The 19,614-nt window shown below is 35.2% G+C and overlaps 3 protein-coding genes across 3 annotated transcripts; 2 read left to right on the top strand and 1 right to left on the bottom strand.

The window, feature by feature from the left end:
• Positions 1 to 2,165: 2,165 nt before the first annotated feature.
• LOC120139567 lies at positions 2,166 to 5,330 on the top strand. The gene is made up of 9 exons (XM_039154739.1): positions 2,166 to 2,333; positions 2,416 to 2,478; positions 2,547 to 2,602; positions 2,858 to 2,951; positions 3,082 to 3,142; positions 3,477 to 3,558; positions 4,025 to 4,080; positions 5,062 to 5,125; positions 5,249 to 5,330. The coding sequence occupies exons 1-9, from the start codon at positions 2,223 to 2,225 to the stop codon at positions 5,310 to 5,312; spliced, it is 651 nt and encodes a 216-aa protein (XP_039010670.1). The 5' UTR covers positions 2,166 to 2,222; the 3' UTR covers positions 5,313 to 5,330.
• Positions 5,331 to 10,962: 5,632 nt separating this feature from the next.
• LOC120139569 (protein DETOXIFICATION 53-like) lies at positions 10,963 to 12,409 on the top strand. The gene has a single exon (XM_039154741.1). It carries the CDS (start codon positions 10,966 to 10,968, stop codon positions 12,364 to 12,366), a length of 1,401 nt encoding a protein of 466 aa, XP_039010672.1. The 5' UTR covers positions 10,963 to 10,965; the 3' UTR covers positions 12,367 to 12,409.
• Positions 12,410 to 14,218: 1,809 nt separating this feature from the next.
• LOC120139566 lies at positions 14,219 to 15,587 on the bottom strand. Its single transcript, XM_039154738.1, has 3 exons — positions 15,533 to 15,587; positions 14,957 to 15,169; positions 14,219 to 14,880 (listed from the first exon to the last, which is right to left on the bottom strand). The coding sequence occupies exons 1-3, from the start codon at positions 15,585 to 15,587 to the stop codon at positions 14,219 to 14,221; spliced, it is 930 nt and encodes a 309-aa protein (XP_039010669.1).
• Positions 15,588 to 19,614: the final 4,027 nt, after the last annotated feature.

Below are 19,614 nucleotides of genomic sequence, written 5' to 3'. Positions count from 1 at the left end.
ATACATCAACTATGTGGAATTTATGTTTTGATATAATAAATAATTAAAAATAACTTTAGGCTTAATTGAATTGGTTAGATTTTTTTAAAACACGTACTCGATTGTTTTTACGCTTTAGAGATGAGTTTTCAAACTTTTTGGCTCAAATGATCGATCCCTTTAACTAAAGGAACGATCTCCTTGAGCAATAATTGATCCCTTCACATAAAGGATCGATCCCTCAATAAAAAAGATAGATATCTTCTTTAGAAAGATTGATCCCTTTTATGACAACATTCATAATTTTGAAAATAGATCGATCCATTTCATCAAATGATGGTCTCTCGTGCATTAAATGTCATTTTTCTTTGTAAGTAACGATTATAATGCATTATCAACGACTCCTAATAGCTAGAATTTATAGAGAAAGTATAAACTCAAGATAAAAAGTATCTCAAGAACAACAAGAAATATCATTAAAAGTAATATTAACATAAAAGAGTCATTGAGAGCTTAATTTGTAATATTTTTTTTATTATAATACACTTGTGCGGTTCATTGTTTATTCTGTTAAGTGTGAATTGAGTGAGAGCTTAATTGTTCAAGTACATTTGCTAGTGAGGTTTTCTTTTGTTTACGAAATTTGTAATTTTTCTTGTAGAAAGAGTGTAAACAAGGTTTTGAGATATAAACATTGAGAGTTGTTGTAAGGTTACACATTGTCATAAAAAATTAGCAAATCTAGTGGACTTGAGAAATTCTTAGTATAGATGTTAAGGTAATGGACGTAAATTTAGTTTAAAAGTCGAACCATTTTAAATTGTTGTGCAATTTTTCTATTTTTTATTGATTCCACAAAAAAAATTTAAAAAATCAATTCACCTCAAATAAGATTCAAGAGGAAATTAAAGCACTAATCAGAAGGTTAAAGATAACAAAGTTTTGGGGGAAAGGCGATACTCTCCAATGTTCGTTATAAAAACACTGTAACATCTTCAAAGGAGACCGGTTAATATAATACAAGAAGAGTGAGATAGTTAATTTAGAGATTGGCTACTAACAACCATCCTAACCACGTCTAACTATTTGTATAACAACAACAAACTAGCTCCTAACGCTTAGCTCTTAGGCTCATAACATTCTCCTTGTTTTCTTACATTCCTATACTCTCCTTTCCCGTGTATTAAATATTCTCTAGTATTGAGTTAGACTTAACTTGAAAAGTGTAAAACTGAGCTCGATTAAATTTAAAAACTTATGAGTATAAAATTGTCAAGCTCAACTCGAACTTAAAATGACAAATTGAATCTCGACTCGAAATAAAAATATTGGAGTTAGGATCGAGCTCAAAAAAACTCAAACTCGAAATATTCTCATATTTAGCTTGATTGAAGCTTAAACTCGAGCTCGAATCTAAATCTTAAATACATAAAAACTTTACATTGTACTTCCCCTAAAAAGAACAACATCTAGATGTTAATATTAATAAAAATTTAATTTAAAATTTTAAAAACTAATACATTATTTTTTGAGTTACTCGCGAGCTTTTCGAGTCGGGTATTAAGTAACTTGTTTTAGCTCATTAAAAATTCGAGTCAAGCTCAAGTTGAATCTATTCAATTTAAGAGTTGATCGAACTTTAACTGAATCGATCTTGAGTAGCTCGCGATCTGTCTCGTCTTATTTGCAACCCTAGTTGTGAGGTGCTTTAATTAATTTTTTGAAAAAAATGATGGCTTATATTTTGGGCAAGCCTTTTTTATATTGTTATGAAAACAGTAGGTGTATTAACGCATAAAACTAAACAAACATGTCTAGCCCCTAGTTAGGAGAGAAACCAGAAATTTATTTTGGAGGATCGAACTTGGATTATAATTTTTTTTATGAGATCAAAGTATAATTATGCTACTGCGTTGATTTTTGAAGATTGTAAATTTTGGGGTGAATTAAAAAAAATCATTTTAAAGGTTTAAAAATGTAATTTTCACTATTATTAAATTATAATTTTATGTATCTTTAAAGGACTTAAACAAAATTTAACCATTTATGAACCCAGTAATATTTGGACATAACAATAATTACAGGGAAAAGAGAAAAATTACATATTTTTGCAAGCAAAACTTTTGGGCCGCGTTACATATAAAGTTTCCAGGCCACTGGCCTGAGTCGATTCGATCAAACAAAAACTGGAAAAAGGAAGAGTAAAGTGCTTATCATTGCAGACGAGAAAACATTGCAGGAAAATGGAGTCGCTGCTTCTAATAATTTCGCTGTTACTTTGGCTTCCTTTAATCTCCGTTGCTTACAGGCCTGGGGACATCGTTCCTATGAGCAAGATGGGCCAGTACCATTCCGTCAGTTCTCTCTCTCTCTCTCTCTAATTAAGGTTTTTAATCTATTCTTGAATTTAAGATCTTTGAATTTTGTTGATTTCAGTCTAGAACTGTTTGGCATGACGTTATCGGAAAACATTGCCCGATCTTTGATGTTAATCGCGAGGTATTTATCTTCTCTTCTTCCACCTCAATTTTTTGTTTCTTTTTTATGGATGTAAATTACCTTTGCAGGTGTTAATTCCTATAGCGAAGCCGACTGGTTACACGGGAGCTGATCCCTATAAAATGTAAGAATTTATTCTAATTTATGATTATTTTTTTGAATTCAGTCTTGTTTTGGCATTAGTTGCAATTGTTAGGGTTTTAGTTTATTTTGTTAATTCAGTTTCTCAGATCCACAAATGAAATGTTTTCATTCCAAAAATGTCTTTTCATTCAACTTTTTCTAGTAAGCGTTTTGTAAACTATGAATAATGAGTGAGATTCAGAGTAAAGAAATTATTATAGTAATTCATGTTTTATCATGTTTAACTTATGTCTAGATCGTTCCAAGTTGGGAAGGAGAAGTTTCTTGTTCCATGGCTTTTTCTTATAAACCGCAAGAGTTCTGAAGTTCCAATGATTGATATGCATCTGGTAAGATATTTTGTGTAGTTCGTACCCCTTTGCTTTTTGATTTAAATTGCAACTTTCGGAAAGAAAACATGTCTATCTATTTTGGATGGTTTGACTAACTTCTTTTGGCTTTTAACTTTACCTCATTCAGAGGTACTCAGGTGGTGATTTGCATGGTGTCACTGCTAAAATTGTGGATATGCCTTATCACTGTATGTAACCTTATCTATATGTTTCAGTGTGGTACTAGTTTGCTAACAAGTAAAGATATTTGTAAGAGCTTGTTCAGATATTATTATAGTTTACAATGATTTCAGAGAATTTGTTCTTGGATCAGGAGAGATGTGAGAATTATTGCTTTTGGGAATTGGTTAATAGCTTTGCCGTGTTGTGCATCATTTGTGCGTATGTGATTTGTATTCGGAGATTTCTTCATGTTCAATAGTTTTAGAGTAGCATATCCAGTGCTTCAAACAGATCATAACTGTTCATTTATTTATTTCTCAGTGGGTTGACTGGGAACTGATTATGTTTTGTCTTCAACAGATGTTGAAATTCATCCAAATATTCGTAAACAATTCTGGGATCCTCAACATTGGCCAAAACATGTGCTTGTCAGATACACCTGGTCAGTTTATTGTTGAAAGCTCTCTCGCTATTGCACACACACTGTCTGCCGGGTTTTGAATTTAGTCTGCCTTTAAGTTTTCAGAAGCGTAAGAGACGATACTTTGAAAATGATATTATCATTTAAAGCGAAGGGGAAAGTTCTCTGTTGTATCTTAAGTGCCTCTGAAAACATAAGAATTTTGAATGACTCAACTGGAACTTTTAAATGCAGGAACCATTAGTTACTTTATTTTAAGTTTTGCATAGGAAGCTGCAACTAAACCTTTCTCGCTATGAATTTGTTTATGCATTATTCAGAGTATTTTAGAACACTGATTATACTTGGCGTCTTGTAGAATGAGTAAAATAACTAAATATATAAGATGTAAGATTAACTTTAATCATAATTATTTGTAATAAGATGCACGTAAGCTTCCATTGTTTGTTATAAATTGTGATATGGTTGTGATGGTGTCATACGACAGGGAGGAGCAATCAGAGATAGATGTGACATCTGGATTTTATGTTCTGTTTGGATCGGGTAAAATGTTTAAGACTTTGTATAAGTTGATTGATCTTTTTATTATGTTCTATACTCCTTGTACATTTTAGTTCCTGAATCAGAAAATAATTTATAATGCCAACATTTCCAATAACAATCATTTAGAGTGATAACATTTCCAATGCAAACTGTTTTAACGTTTCATAATACTCATCATTACATAGGATTCAACTTAAATGAGTTCTTCTCCATATTTGTTTTATGACTGCATGTTGAGGAACCTCCCCCCCCCCCCCCCCCCCCCGGCACACACACAAAATGAGAAGTGTATACCAGGGTGGTAGAACCCTCAGACACAAGGCACTTAAAAGATGCTCGCTTAAGTTAAGTATGGCACAATATGCATAATTGTCTGTTCCTTTATGTACGTATGTATATGTAAAGTAAGCTTAGGATAATATAATTATGATAATAAACTATAAAGAAGGTCCCCGTTTATCTGCAAAACATGTAATTGTTTGTGTTGGACAATAAGCATGATTTCCTTATGTTTTCATATATGTTGTTAGATTCTCGAATATTGAGAAGCGTAGAGAGTTCATTACTATCCCCCTTCTTACTAGTAAAGGTGCATCTAATTTAAAAATGTTAAAAGTGAAAGAAATTAAAGAGAACTTCAATCACGCCGCAATATTTTCATGTCTGTTGCCTCATGCCTAGACATACCAATTACATATGCCTCGCTTGAAAGGGCTTGAGGCACTTTTGTTGTCTAGCCTTAACACAAGAGGCGTAGACGCGCCTAGGTGCATGCTTTGGAAACATTGGTGTACATTAGTCTCTGATGTGTGCACTCATCACCCTCTGCAAGCCATATTATTGTGAGCCTAATAGCAGCGCATCACTTAATCCTTGAAGAATGTCACTTTGCTAATGGGGAAGCAAAGACTTGAATGATTGGTTAATTTGAGAGATTTATTTACACTAAAGCTGCAAATTTTCATGTTTGTGTGTGAACAGGGCTGATGCTATCATTTATTCTCTCAATCTATATATTGCAGTCATCAAGGGACAAATTAGCCAAGTAACATTCTATCTCAGGGTTTTACATTTTAATAGATTCCAACTGAATGTGTAAGGTGCTTACTACACATGTCTCTGTCTCTTGTTTCTCCCGAGTGTTACTTTTTATTTTTCATTTCCCCAGGTTCGTAATGGATACTGTTGTGGAAAGCAGCGCGTCTGGAGTCGGAGTTGCGAAGGTCGAGTAAATTCTTCAGCTTTGAGAGGAAAAAGAAAAAGAAAATAAAAGAAAATGCGGTGGTTCAGTGATGTGAATTAACAAGGATTTTGGAAACTCCCCACGGGGCATTGAGATAGATAGTTAAAAAGAGGGTACACAAATAACTTTTCTGATTGAAAAAATATTTCAGGTTGGAAAGTAATTTATCTGAAAGGCGCAAAAGGGTTGATCCATGGTTTGTATTTGATGGCATGTCCAATATTGTTGTCACCGCATATGATGTTTGATTAAATAGACATTTTAATTTTTATTTTTTTGGAGTATTTTAACTTCTAATATTTCATTTTGGAATAAAAATGCCGTATAAATGCAAATTGTTAGTCAACAAACGATCTCTGTTTCAAAATGAAAAGTTAGAGTTAAAATACTTAATAAAAAAAATTAATAGAAAAAATTGAATATTTAGCCAAATATATAATATTTTTTTAAAAATAATATGAATTAAAATGATTATTTAATTAAATGTTAAGAATATTTTTGACATCTAGTGTATGACGTAATAAGGTTACATCGTATAACACTAGAACATAAAACATGCCAGATCCAGCCCATGGGACAGCTCTCTGGATCGATCCATGGGCTTGAGACAATACGTGTTCGAGAAACTTAAATCATTGAAAATGTTCTCTCTACTTATTTAATGTAATTGTTTTTCACCTTTATATAAAGGTTTTAAATTATTTACAACCTATGATGGAAATTTATATGGTTCAATGTAGTTTATGATTGTATATAATATTGTCCTTAACCGGTTAGCCAGTAACAACTTAATATATAAATTCAACATCATCATGAATTTGGGTTTATCGCAAAATCTTTTGTGAGAGAAGCCCATTATCACAATATTAGAGCTTAGTTTGATCATTTTGCAAGCCACGTAACCTTTAAAACCAACTAACAATTCACCATGAGATTAAGTTTCAACCTTGAGGCTTTCCTTGAAGGTATATTTCAATCAATTGCTGAAGACCCAATGTCTTGTCCAGCCTTTCAATCACTCTCTACAACCAAAAGGATTAATTAAACAATTATTTAGCTTAAGAAAACACTTCTTAAAATGTGTTTAAAGCTAAGTTAAGCTCACATGAAAGGATTATACAATGATTTAATTATACAGCAAACTTACATATCTTCATGGATTATATTTATTCATTTTTGATAGCTCAAAAGCCTTTCTTCAATTGCTGAAAGACCACAAAAAAAAGTGGTGGTGGTTTGGGGGGGGGGGAGAAAAAAACCTAATCATGTGAAGACCATATAGATTTGTAAATTAAATAATTTTCTCAAGTACTTTAAATTAGTTTTTATTATCTTGGATTTGAATGATGAATAGAAATTATTAAAGCATTTACCCAACAAAAGATTAGCACACCCTCGTAAGTTTCAAAACATGTTTAAATTTTCATTAATGGCAATTAAGTAGGCTTATACACATGGAAAAGGACTGAACATAAAACTACAAACGGAGGCTGAGTAACCAATAGCTGTAGGTTATAGTGCTATACATTGACAAAACACATCATGCTCTTAAAAAGACAAATTTCCTACACACCTCTATACCTTGAAAGAAAAACAAAAACCTTTTGTCCCATACAATTCCATTAAGTTTCTAATCCTATGCTCCCTCAAAATTTTAGTTTTTTTCCTTTTAAAATATTATTAGATAATGTTAGACCAAGAAAAGCTTTTAATAATAATATTTATATAAAATGTATTTTTTTGAAAAAATTTATATAAAAAAATACTTTTAATAATATTTTTTTATATAATTACCAATTTATGATTCATCGATTGGTTGATACAAATTAAACACAATAGAAGAACGACTCTCCCAATTAAATTTTCTTTATTCATAAAGTCAGAATTTGAATCCTCGATCTTATTTGAAGAACCTAACTCATTATCTTAAAAAAATAATTTTTTAAATACATTTTGATAATCCAAATGAATGGAGAATATGCTTGGTTCCTACCATACAAACCAAACTGAGTATAGTTAGTGCCCTAGTTTTGAAAGACAAAAAACACAGTGATAAAGAAATAGAAGCAGCAAGTGAGTAAACTGTTGAGCATATGCTGAAACACCGGTTGGTTCGTTGGGGCATCTTTCGTACAAATTAAGGTGAAGAAAGAAATCCCTTGCTGATAGATGGTCCCGATCCATGAATATGCAGCAGAGGTGGCATGGCATGCCTGCATCCCAAAAGCAACACCCCCAAAGCAAAGTACAAGGTTTAAGACAAATTAGGACGTTTGTAATTATTGAAATAATTCAATTTCAAGGTTCATAAATGTCTGTATTCAATGGAATATGGGGAACACATGTTGTCTAAAGATACCACCAACCAACCTAACTAAACAGATTTTCATCACTTCTAATTGGTTCATCTCTGAAAATCCCCATAAGCCTAAGACAAAACTTCTAAACTTGTCTCCTTCAAGTTTCGAGACATAACACTTTTTTTTCTTTCAAATTTTAGGGAACTAAACAATTTAGTTGAACATGGCCATTATCACCCATCATTTTGTTTCTTAAGCCCACAAATAATTGAAGCTAACAACAACCAATGAAAAGCCGAAGCATATCCCTTCTAACTTAAATACAACCATCCATCTTTACAAAGTTTGGACCTAACTTTTCTTTATTACTTGATATAATTATTATTTTTATAAATCGGGTTGAATACAAGATAATATATGTTTAAAATAGTCATTTTGACTCATATTCTTATTAGAGAATTTTAATCTTAAACGTTTGATTAAATTTTCACTTTAACCTTTATTCTTTATTTTTAAAGTATTTTGACTCATAATATTTCATTTTACGGTAAAAATATTCATATTTTACATAACTTTTATAGCTTACTTTCCGTAACAAAAAAAATCTTAAAATATTTATTTTAAAGCCGACATTAAAATGATACTTTGTTTATATACAGCATTTAGGAGAACGGTAGAGCCATTTTTAATAAAAAAAAATATTAAAAATAGTTGGCGTTATAAATGGATCTTAGGTGGAAAGAAGTCAAGAATTAAAGTGAGTGATTAAGAAGTTAATGTTTTAGTAGTTTGATTAGCAATTAACTGGCCCATTGCTTTTGCGTTATTCTCTCTTTTATTTTTAAGCTTAATTTTAAAGCCTGAAAAGGTTTTTGGCTAAGAAGATGATTTGATATGACATATATTATATAATGTAATCAATTAAACAAAAATCCCACTCACAATCCTCATTTATTTCTTTAAACTATTATTCAAGACCATCAACATCATTTTATTATTATTATTTTAATTCTCACGTACTATAAAACTTTCAATTGCAAATTTAATAATTATCGACATTTATATATTATTAAGGAAAATCAAATAAGTAGTGATATATAATACAACCATACCAACAACTAGTTGGTCAAGTGAGACGAGACACTAGATCCTTTAAGCAAGATTAAAAGTTCGAATCCTGAAGTTTACAAAGGGAGCAAACTGGGTTGGATGAGTTGCCCTTATCTCTACAATACATGTAATCCAAATTAATCGATTACTAAACGTAAACCTGTGGTTATACCAAAAATATATATAATACAACCTTACTCAAAACCTTATTAAGTAACCACTTGATCAGTTTCTTCATTGTTATTTTTTCATTTTAAATAAAATAGTTTTATTTACAAAATGATTTTAAAATTTCTTGATAAAACATTGGTCTTTTAATTTTAATTTTCATTTTTAAAGTGTTATAAATATAAGTATGAAATTATATCTACAAATTAATATAATATTGGTAACTATAATTACAATTAAAATGTTTTTGGACCTAAAATATACTAAATTTATATAGTATTATACACAATGTGATTTTTTTTAATTGTATGAGATGATTATAAGAAAGTATTTATTTAGAATCTTTTTTAGCCATTGACAACACATATACACTCTACCAACATAGTTGTCGGAACCCATATCCTCTAGGAAGAATAACACTCTATTTTACCTTTGAGACCATTTAATAGATTCCACGTAATAAAATTTAAATTATCATAAAGTTATATGTTGACACATAATATTTATACATAGTGAAACTTAGACACGAAATTTTAAAATTCACATAAATTTTAAATGATCAGATTTAATATTAATATTAATAATGTGAAAAGTGTTATATTAATTTCTTACTTTGCTCGTTCTACTTTAATTAAAAAATGGTTTTGGATTTAATTATTTTGCCAGTCATTGTTAAGTTCAAGTGGAGTGCAAATATATAATTCAAAGTGTTTGCAATACTACACGTACAGGCTAATAAAAAATTAATTAGATTAAGATAAATATGTAAAGACTGTGTATTTCTTCACTTTTCAACTGCTGGTTCTGAGATTGAGGATTGAGTTTTCAGTTTTTTTGGTTCTTTCTGTAGGTTTGGTTTTTGGCCAATTAGTATCTGCTCTTTGGTATACACAACATGTGCTCAGGAAGTGATATTGAATCTGGGGAAAAAGGTTTAAATGGTGATCATCAGCACCAGCTTTTGAGGAACTACAATGAGGAAACGAGTGATGAAGATAAATACATTCTTACGTTTTTACGAAAGATTCAAATCCCTCAGCTTCTCAGGAGGCTGCCATTCAACGAGGCAAGAGAGCCTTTGAACCAGGCAAGCTCCCCCCTCCCCCTCTATGTTTCTTTACTCATCACCAGCACCAAATGAGTTTCATAAAATCATCAACTTTTTAGTCGGATTAGTTTGTGAATTTCATTAATTTATTGCATTCGCAGATAAGATAACTAAGCTGAGAGTTGTGAGAAAAAGGAAAGCAATTTGAGTTGTTTTCTTTTCTTTTTCGTTTTAGTTGAAAATCATGTTGTTTTAATTCCTTTTTTTTTGGGGGGGGGGGTTCATATGAAAGAGATGGTCAACCTGTGTATAGAAACCATTTACGTACAATGCAATGTATAAGCATTTGCATTTTTCAGGCTTTTGAGGTTAATATTTGTGTTTTGTACTGTGAAAGTGACCACATGAGCTTTGCAAATATTCCTTCTTTTGCTTCTTTATTTCTTCTAAATTCCAAGATAATTACAAGGATCTGACGCTTGAGCATTATTCATCTTCATTGTTTTATTTCATCAAAATTCAGCACCGCCAGCATTTGCTATGCCCGGTGGCACGGGAGGCTATACTTCATTCCATAAAGTCAACTTTTTAGGTTATTTTAAGAATATAAAAGACCACTTTTTTTTGGTTCATACAAGTAATTTTTGTCTGAGAATTGAACAATAAAAATGTTGTATAGTGGAACCCTTTAATGCATTGACAGACTAGTCTAAACTAATTATGTTGTGGGGAATTTAACTTTCCTTTTCCTTAAAAGACTTAACTTTTCAATAAAGTTGATGTACTGAAATTTTGTTGTATAGAATAGCTAGGTACTATAATAAATCTTTCATTGGCCACAAGCACTTTTTAATAATAACCAAAAGTTTAAAAGTGGGTGTTTTTAAATTTCTTTTCATTTCCCCCCTAAGCTGGCCATGTGAAATTAAAAAATCCACAAAAATGGGGTTTTGATAGGAAGCTTAGGAGATTTGAAAATATGGTCAAAAGGAAGCCAATGAATGAAGTTGAATTCCATGCAGGTGGGAAATGAAGTGGTGTCAATTGGAAAGATTGCAGGCCCAATAATGATTTTATCATTGCTCATACAATCCAGATCAATTATTTCCATGTTTTTCCTTAGCCATTTAGGCAGGGAAGAGCTTGCAGGAGGGTCACTTGCAATGGGGTTTGGGAACATTACAGGTATCTCTGTCATCAAAGGTCTCTCCTTTGGAATGGATCCCATTTGCGGCCAAGCCTATGGAGCAAAAAGATATTCAGTGCTCAGCCGAACTTTTCATAGAACATTGTATCTGTTGCTACTCACTTGCATACCTATCTGCATCCTTTGGCTATACGTTGAACCCATATTTCTACGCCTCGGCCAAGATCCCGATGCCACGAAAATCGCCAAAGTTTTCTTGCTTGCCTTCATCCCTGAACTGATAGCTCAGTCTCTTCTGCATCCAATAAGGACATTTCTAAAATCCCAGGGCATAACCACCCCTCTTACAGTCTCTGCTATTTGCGCTGTCCTTTTACACCCTTTGATCAACTACCTTTTCACCATGTATTTTCAGTTAGGGGTGAAAGGGGTTGCATTGGCTCTTGGTTGTACTACTTTAAATCTAAACCTCGGACTCATAATCTATATGGTCGTGTCGGAAACTCCCTTGAAACCATGGCATGGTGTTACCATTGTCTCCATCTTCCAAGGTTGGAAGCCGTTGTTAGCGCTAGCGCTGCCTAGTCTCATATCGGTGTGCTTGGAATTTTGGTGGTACGAGATAATGTTGTTCCTTTGCGGTTTACTCGACAACCCTAAGGCTAGCGTTGCAGCGATGGGCATCCTCATTCAAACAACAGGGTTGTTATATAATTTCCCCTACTCCCTAAGCAGCTGCATTTCTACAAGAGTTAGTCAGGCTTTGGGTGCTGGTCGACCATCCCGCGCCCATCTGGCGGCCAACATCGGCCTCCTCATGGCCTTCGCATTCGGCGGCTTGTCCTTTGTTGCCATGATAGTCCTGAGATCATGGTGGGGGACGTTGTTCACCGATGAGCCACAAATTATCGACTTGATATCCACTGTGCTTCCAATTTTGGGGCTATGTGAAGTCGGCAACTCTCCGCAAACAGTGGCCTGTGGTGTCTTAACGGGGACTGCACGTCCTAAAGACGGTGTTCGCATAAATTTGTGTTCGTTTTACATCGTTGGATTGCCGGTTGCAATTCTCACCACTTTCAAATTCAAATTCGGGTTCAAAGGTCTATGGTTTGGGCTTCTTGCAGCACAAATTTCATGTGTGTGCATGATGATGTACACATTCGTTCGAACCGATTGGAAGCACCAGGCTAAACGGGCCGACGAGCTGACCACGGCTGCAGCTGGCAAAGATGATTTAGAAACCAGCCTACTTACCACTGATCATTGACTTCACAATACAAAAATTGGTTGACAGACAGCTTTTTTAACAATTTTTTTTCAGGTAGGTACGTAGAATATATCATTTTTATTGAGAAATTGCGGAACACTGACAGCTTAAAGACTAAAAGCAAATGCCAATGTGGCCGAGCTAGATTGCTAAATTATTTATTGATCTAACTATTCACAATAATAAAAAAAAAAAAGAGAGTCGTGGAGCCCTTGTATAAGATGGTTAAACACTATTTTATCATGTTATGATTTGCATAAGAAGAACCGTCTCTGAAAGTAGTCAATATTGCACTTCACAGGATAAACAATAGGTCAAATTAGCAAAGAAGAAAGGGTACCATGAACAATGGAATAATAACTTTTGTTTTTCACAAAACCTCAAATACTGTGTTCTGGCATGAAAGAAAAAGGGGAATAGAAAAGGATGAGAAATGAAAATAAAAGCAAGTAAATATATTAAGGGGCAGAAACAAGTCAAGCATGGCAGATTTTGCAGAGTACGAGGAAAAGAATAATATTATCCTAACATTTGTTTTTTCTCTCAACTTTTGAACTCAAGACCATGCTAAGTGGTGCATTAACAGTCATCCCATCACCTTGATGTAACGTTTTAACAAATAATAATGGCAATAGAAGACCCGAATCATCGGAGGGGACGAAGAACAATTAACATATATTTATAGACTAAATCAAAACTCAAAGCTTTGGTCTTTGCAGTTGATGCGACAAAGTAAGCTTCTTATGTTTGTATGTTATTGTTACTCTGTTTTTAGCTCGAGGGATCACATAGATGAAACATTCAGATTAGACTTTAGGTGAAAGTTGTTAAAGTAAATTTCTTTTCTTTCGAAGACCGAGTCTGAAAGCAATGAACGGTTGAAGGGGAAAGCAGCAATGAATTGGGTCTTTTAGCTGAGGTTATTTGGTCAACTAGGTATGGTTCTGATCGAGGTGGCTGAAGGGGAATTGGAATTGTAATTCCTGGTTACGAGAAAACGGGGGAGAGTGGAAATGGAAATGCAGCTTCCCTGCACAAATCAATAGAAGTTGTGCATATGGATGGAATGAGGGAGATTAATGTAGATTTTTTTTAATTTTAAAAAAATTGTTTATATTTATTTTATTGATGATATATTATTTCATCCTAAAATTTTATAAGTTTGTCATTTAACATAAAATCATGTGTTTGTCCTTGATTGTGTCTAGGATTACAAGAGAATTATTTTGAAGAAATATAATCTATTTTATTATCTCTATAATATTTAGGGTTTATGTTGTAGAAATAACTTGTAGTACATGTTAGAAGAGTTGTTTGAGATACATTGATTTTGGGATATATATTGGGTTTTAGGATATAAGAGAATTCAATATATTTGTGTCCTCTACATTTATAGTGGATTATTATTTCTCTCATATGTATAGATAGATACGGACAAATCATGTTAAATCTCTTCTCTTGCACGTGTCTTATTCTATCTTCATGTCGCTTTAATATTTTTGCCCAGCAAATTCGTAAGAAAAACATTTGGAAGAGAAGTCACAAATTATTTTATAGATTATAAAAGTATTATAATCAGCAAAACCATAATACTATGGTGAATCAACAAACAAATTTCAGACACTATCTTATGGATATTCCCTCCAAATTCCAAACTTAAGAGTTGGAGGGCACAATTCATATATTGAAAGTATATATATAGGCTAAGGCACTTGCTCGCCTATTTCACACATAAAGCCAGCGGGCGCCACCTTGCTACCTCTGCATAAAACACTCATGTGCTTTATACATGAAATTCGTCAATTCCTGTTGTTAATAATGTAAAACCATATTGTCTTAAAAGTGGCCTCCTTCAAATGTTTGTCCGAATTGCCAACCACCAGGCACTACATTGTTGTTTGTAATAGTCCTGCCATCTCTGGCTGTCACTTTGAAAGAGAGGCTTTGGCCGTTGAGGTAGGCATTGCTCTGCCAGTTTTGGCCCCAGTTTCGGGAAATCGGAAGCCACCCTGTTTTCGAACCCTTGATGGACACCGACGTTATATCCCCGGCACCTCCCACGTTGGTTATCAGAACCAAGTTGAAGTATGAATGCCCATTTCACACATGACACCCTGCAAGCAAAGGCTAAAAAAACAGCTAAGTACTGTTGAAGATAAGATGAGTGAGTGATGATTTGAATTGAGTTGATGTTCATGACCTTCTGAAGAGAATTGGGACGATGCCCGGCTCGATATTCGGCGATCTGCAAGAAAGCCGGTTCGGCCAGATCGAAGTGTTCACGAGGGGGATTGCACCACCCTCCATTGTCACTTGATAAATCGTAGTTAGGGGGACAAAAGTTAGTGGCGGTCACGGTTATGGTTCGAGTAAAGCACCATTTAGGATCATCGTTGCACCGAAGCTCGTAGCAGGCACCGCAACTCAAGCCATTGTTAAAAAGTGCAGTGCTCAAAGCTGCTGTGCTCGTTCCATACCCTTGACTATACAAGTACCCGTAACCACAAGCTCCCCCTATAAAACAAACATCGCAAATTATACACATATAGCCCTGACATTTCTATCTATAGTCTAAAAGATTGAAACTCACCCATTGTGCCGGTGGCATCGCCACCATAGAAGGTGGCATGGGCGGTTTTCCAACCGCCATTATCGTCTCCATTATCGCCATGGAATCTACAATTGCAGACACTGATCAAGCAGAAGAAGAAAAGGGGAAATAGTTGCAATGTTATCGTTTTGTTTGTCTTTGAGCGAGAGGTAACTATATAGCTCAAACAATTGGCTGATCTTATTGTTGTAGCTATTTATACAAACCACCATAGCTAAGCAACGTGGCTAAGTGGTGAAAGAATAATAATGAAGCGATGAATAAAAAGGGAACATGCAAAATTTTATTTTAACAGGAACCCTGTGATTGGTCCCCGACTCACAGCCATGGTATTCAATATTTACTCAACTCCTTGTTTTAATGGATATAAATATAGATAGATAGATTCATAATGTTTAATTAAAGTTTTCATTTCCCTCCAAAGGGAAGAACCGTAACAATGGCGGTAGGTTGAGCCATGAGAAGAAAGCACTGAGCCGTGCAGTTTTCAAAGTGATGGTGGAGCTGAGTTGTTCCATGGCAGTCACCTAATTGATTGCAGTTGAAGCCACAAACTGTTATCTTCAACCACCTCAACCATCGATGGAGTTAGAGCAGTTAATTCCCCCATAATTATTTGAAGTTGGTCTGATGAATGGTGTGTTGGTCAGTTGAAGGTAAAAAACATTGTCACATGTAATTGTTTAACTTGAATCTTCAAAAGAGAATAACATTATCTTTTATTACAAAATCACTTAATGTGTTTTAAAACATCATAATTTTGAATATATTTTGTTAAAAGTTTCAAAGTTTGGCAACCAACTTTGGAAAATGTTTTTTTCAAAGTTTGGTAAATGTTTCTTTAAAAAATGTTTTTCAAAGTTTGGTAAAATTTTGGTAGATGTTTGTTGAAAATATGAATGGGTAAATTCACTTTAGTCATTGCACTTTAGGGTATTTTCAAAGATTAGTCCCTAAGTTTCTACTATAAATACCCTTACCCATTTAGCTTCAAAATCATCCCAAAACATTTCTTTCTTCCTATACTAGAGAGCTTTCTTGTGAGTAGTGAGTGTTTTGTAAACACCTGTAAATTTTCTCTCTTAGTAAAAGATCTACAGCAGCCCGGAGACGTAAGCACAATTGGCTGAACTCCGTTATCAATTTTCGGGTATTATTTTTCCGCTTTTATTTCGCATTCTCACTAATCTGGTTATAGGAAAATTACTTGTACTCGGTTTATTTTCCTAACAACTGGTAATCAGAGCTTTTGGTTGTGAATTTTGTCAAATTTTCTGCGAGGTTACTATTCATTACTATTCACGTGAATAATGAATTTTGTGAATAGTGAAATTCGGTCGACAATACGAGTTTGTCGACGGTGGTGTTCTAATACACGGTGATTCGCAAGAATTGTCAGAAACGATCCAAACGAAGCCAGATTCGAGTGGGAGCGATGGCTGCAGACGAAGGGAAGGTGAAAATTGAAAAGTTCGATGGTGCGGACTTTGGCTTTTGGAAGATGCAGATTGAAGATTTTTTGTACCAGAAAAATCTATATCAACCTCTCTCAGGAAAGCAACCAGAGGGCATGAAGGATGAAGATTGGGCTCTTCTCGACAGACAAGCCCTCGGAGTTATCCGACTGACGTTATCCCGCAATGTTGCTTTTAACATAGCAAAGGAAAAGACCACGGCGGGTCTTATGGCGGCTCTCTCCAGTATGTACGAGAAGCCATCGGCCTCAAACAAAGTTCATTTGATGAGGCGATTATTCAATTTGCGGATGACGGAAGGGGCATCGGTGGCACAACACCTAAATGAACTCAACACAATCACAACCCAGTTGAGTTCAGTGGAAATTGAGTTCGATGATGAAGTTCGAGCTTTAATTTTCTTATCATCTCTACCAGACAGTTGGAATGCTACTGTTACAGCAGTCAGCAGTTCGTCGGGAAACAGCAAATTAAAATTCGACGATGTTCGAGATCTGGTACTGAGTGAAGAAATTCGACGGAGAGAATCGGTGAAGCATCAACCTCCTCAGCCTTGCACACGGAGTCTAGAGGAAGAACTTCAGAAAGATATTCAAATCGTGGCAGATCAAATCCAGACGGGAAAAATCTAGAACGGGAAAGAAAGATTTTACCTGTTATAATTGTGGCAAGAAAGGTCACTTTAAAAGAGATTGCCGAGCACTGAAGAAAGATACCGGTGCACAGGAATCTGCCAACGTGACAGAGGAGACAGGTGATGCCATGATTCTAAGCGTCAACAGTCCGATTGAATCATGGATCTTGGATTCAGGGGCATCTTTCCACTCCACCCCATGCCAAGAAATCATGGAGAACTATGTCAGTGGTGATTTTGGGAAGGTTCATCTTGCTGATGATGAAACCTTAAAGATCGTCGGAAAAGGAGACATCCGACTAAAGTTGCCAAACCAGACCACCTGGAAGCTGACAGGAGTGAGACATATTCCTGGCCTCAAAAGAAATCTGATTTCTGTTGGACAGCTTGATGGAGAAGGATATAGCACAACCTTTTCAGGCTGTGAATGGAAGATTACCAAAGGAGCACTCGTCATTGCTCGTGGTAAGAAGACTGGTACTCTCTATGTAACCTCAAATTTAGAGAATATCATTGCAGTAGCAGATGCTGATGGAAAATCAAACCTATGGCACCAAAGGCTTGGCCATATGAGCGAGAAAGGGATGAAGACACTTTTGTCAAAAGGGAAGCTGCCGGATCTAAAGAATGTAGATGTCGGACTATGCGAGGATTGCATCTTTGGCAAACAAAAGAAAGTCAGTTTTGCAAAGATTGGCAAGACAACCCAAGACAGAAAGGTTAGAATTGGTTCATACTGATGTATGGGGACCATCCCCAGTTCCATCTCTTGCAGGCTCATTATATTATGTCACCTTCATCGATGATTCAACAAGGAAGGTGTGTTTATTTTCTGAAGAAGAAATCAGAAGTCTTCGATATCTTCAGAAAATGGAAGGCCATGGTGGAAAATGAGACTGGTTTGAAAGTCAAGCGGTTGAGGTCTGACAATGGAGGAGAGTACAGAGACAGTAGATTCAGAGATTTCTGCGCAAACAATGGGATCAAGATGGAGACAACAGTTCCCAAGGCACTGCAACATAATGGTGTAGCAGAGCGCATGAACAGAACTCTGAATGAACGTGCCAGAAGAATGAGGATACATGCCGGCTTGCCCAAATTTCTATGGGCTGAAGCAATCAACACTGCAGCTTACTTGATCAACCGTGGGCCCTCAGTTCCTTTGGATGGCAGAATACCAGAGGAAGTTTGGAGCAAGAAAGAAATAAACCTTTCACACTTAAGAGTGTTTGGTTGTATTTCTTATGTACACATAGACTCTGCTGAAAGAAGTAAGCTTGATGCTAAGTCCAACATATATACTTTTGTTGGTTATGGCGGTGATGAGTTCGGTTACCGGTTTTGGGACTATGAAAATCGGAAGATCATCAGAAGCAGAGACGTCATTTTCAATGAAAATGTGATGTACAAAGATAGGTCAACCGCAGAATCAAGTAATACCGAAGCTGAAACAAAGGAATTTGCTGAGTTCGAGGAGATTTCTGGAAATGATGTTCAGATCAATCCTGAAGCAGTTCAAGAAGAACCAGGCACACCAGAACTGAGACGCTCCTCCAGAATTCCTAAACCAACCCAACGGTATTCTCCTTCTTTGCACTATTTATTGCTGACTGACAATGGTGAACCAGAGTGCTATGATGAAGCAATGCAGGTGGAGGATTCAGTCAAGTGGGAGTCTTCCATGAAAGATGAGATGGACTCGCTTATGTCAAATCAGACGTGGGAATTAGCTGAATTACCACCAGGCAAGAAAGCGCTCCATAACAAGTGGATTTACAGGATCAAAGAAGAAGATGATGGGAGAAAACGCTACAAAGCAAGATTGGTTGTCAAAGGTTTTCAGCAAAAAGAAGGTATTGACTACAATGAAATTTTCTCTCCAGTCGTAAAACTGTCTACAATCAGACTGGTTTTGAAAATTGTAGCTGCGGAGAATTTACATCTCGAGCAGTTAGATGTAAAGACAGCTTTCCTTCATGGTGATTTGGAGGAAGAGATCTATATGAGGCAGCCAGAAGGCTTCATAGAGGCAGGCAAGAAAAACCTGGTATGCAGGTTGAGAAGAGCTTGGGTTTAAAACAAGCTCCTAGACGTGGTACAAGAAGTTCGATAGTTTCATGAGTAGCAGTGGTTTTACCAGATGCCAAGCAGATCATTGTTGCTACATCAAGAGGTTCGACAATTTTCATTATTTTATTGTTGTACTTGATGACATGCTCGTTGCAGGCTCAAACATGCAAGAGATCATAAACTTGAAGCAAAAATTGTCGAAGCAGTTTGCTATGAAGGATCTGGGCGCTGCAAAGCAGATTCTTGGGATGAGGATCAAGAGAGACACAAAGTCGGGGACTTTGATGTTATCGCAGGCTGAGTACATCAACAAAGTACTCTCCAGGTTCAACATGCAAGATGCTAACCAGTAAGTACACCTTTAGGTGTTCATTTCAGACTCTCCAAAGACCAATCACCAAAGACAGAGGAAGAACGTGCACACATGGTGAAGGTGCCGTATGCCTCAGCAATTGGAA

Source organism: Hibiscus syriacus, unplaced genomic scaffold (genome assembly GCF_006381635.1).
Source record: "Hibiscus syriacus cultivar Baekdansim isolate YM2019G1 unplaced genomic scaffold, ASM638163v2 tig00110762_pilon, whole genome shotgun sequence".
Lineage (NCBI taxonomy): Eukaryota > Viridiplantae > Streptophyta > Magnoliopsida > Malvales > Malvaceae > Hibiscus > Hibiscus syriacus.
The sequence above is the reverse complement of the archived record's forward strand: the minus strand, read 5'-3'. Positions and strand labels throughout refer to the sequence as shown.

What these genes read in the sequence shown, in the direction of transcription:
- LOC120139567 (XM_039154739.1), top strand. Translation starts at nt 2,223, where the DNA reads ATGGAGTCGCTGCTTCTAATAATTTCGCTGTTACTTTGGCTTCCTTTA. An exon ending in CAATGATTGATATGCATCTG is followed by an intron (nt 2,952 to 3,081) that starts GTAAGATATTTT and finishes TACCTCATTCAG; the next exon opens with AGGTACTCAGGTGGTGATTT. An exon ending in TCAAGGGACAAATTAGCCAA is followed by an intron (nt 5,126 to 5,248) that starts GTAACATTCTAT and finishes TCATTTCCCCAG; the next exon opens with GTTCGTAATGGATACTGTTG.
- LOC120139569 (XM_039154741.1), top strand. Translation starts at nt 10,966, where the DNA reads ATGCAGGTGGGAAATGAAGTGGTGTCAATTGGAAAGATTGCAGGCCCA.
- LOC120139566 (XM_039154738.1), bottom strand. Translation starts at nt 15,587, where the DNA reads ATGGGGGAATTAACTGCTCTAACTCCATCGATGGTTGAGGTGGTTGAA. An exon ending in TGAGGTGGTTGAAGATAACA is followed by an intron (nt 15,170 to 15,532) that starts GTTTGTGGCTTC and finishes TTGTATAAATAG; the next exon opens with CTACAACAATAAGATCAGCC. An exon ending in CGATGCCACCGGCACAATGG is followed by an intron (nt 14,881 to 14,956) that starts GTGAGTTTCAAT and finishes TTTGTTTTATAG; the next exon opens with GGGGAGCTTGTGGTTACGGG.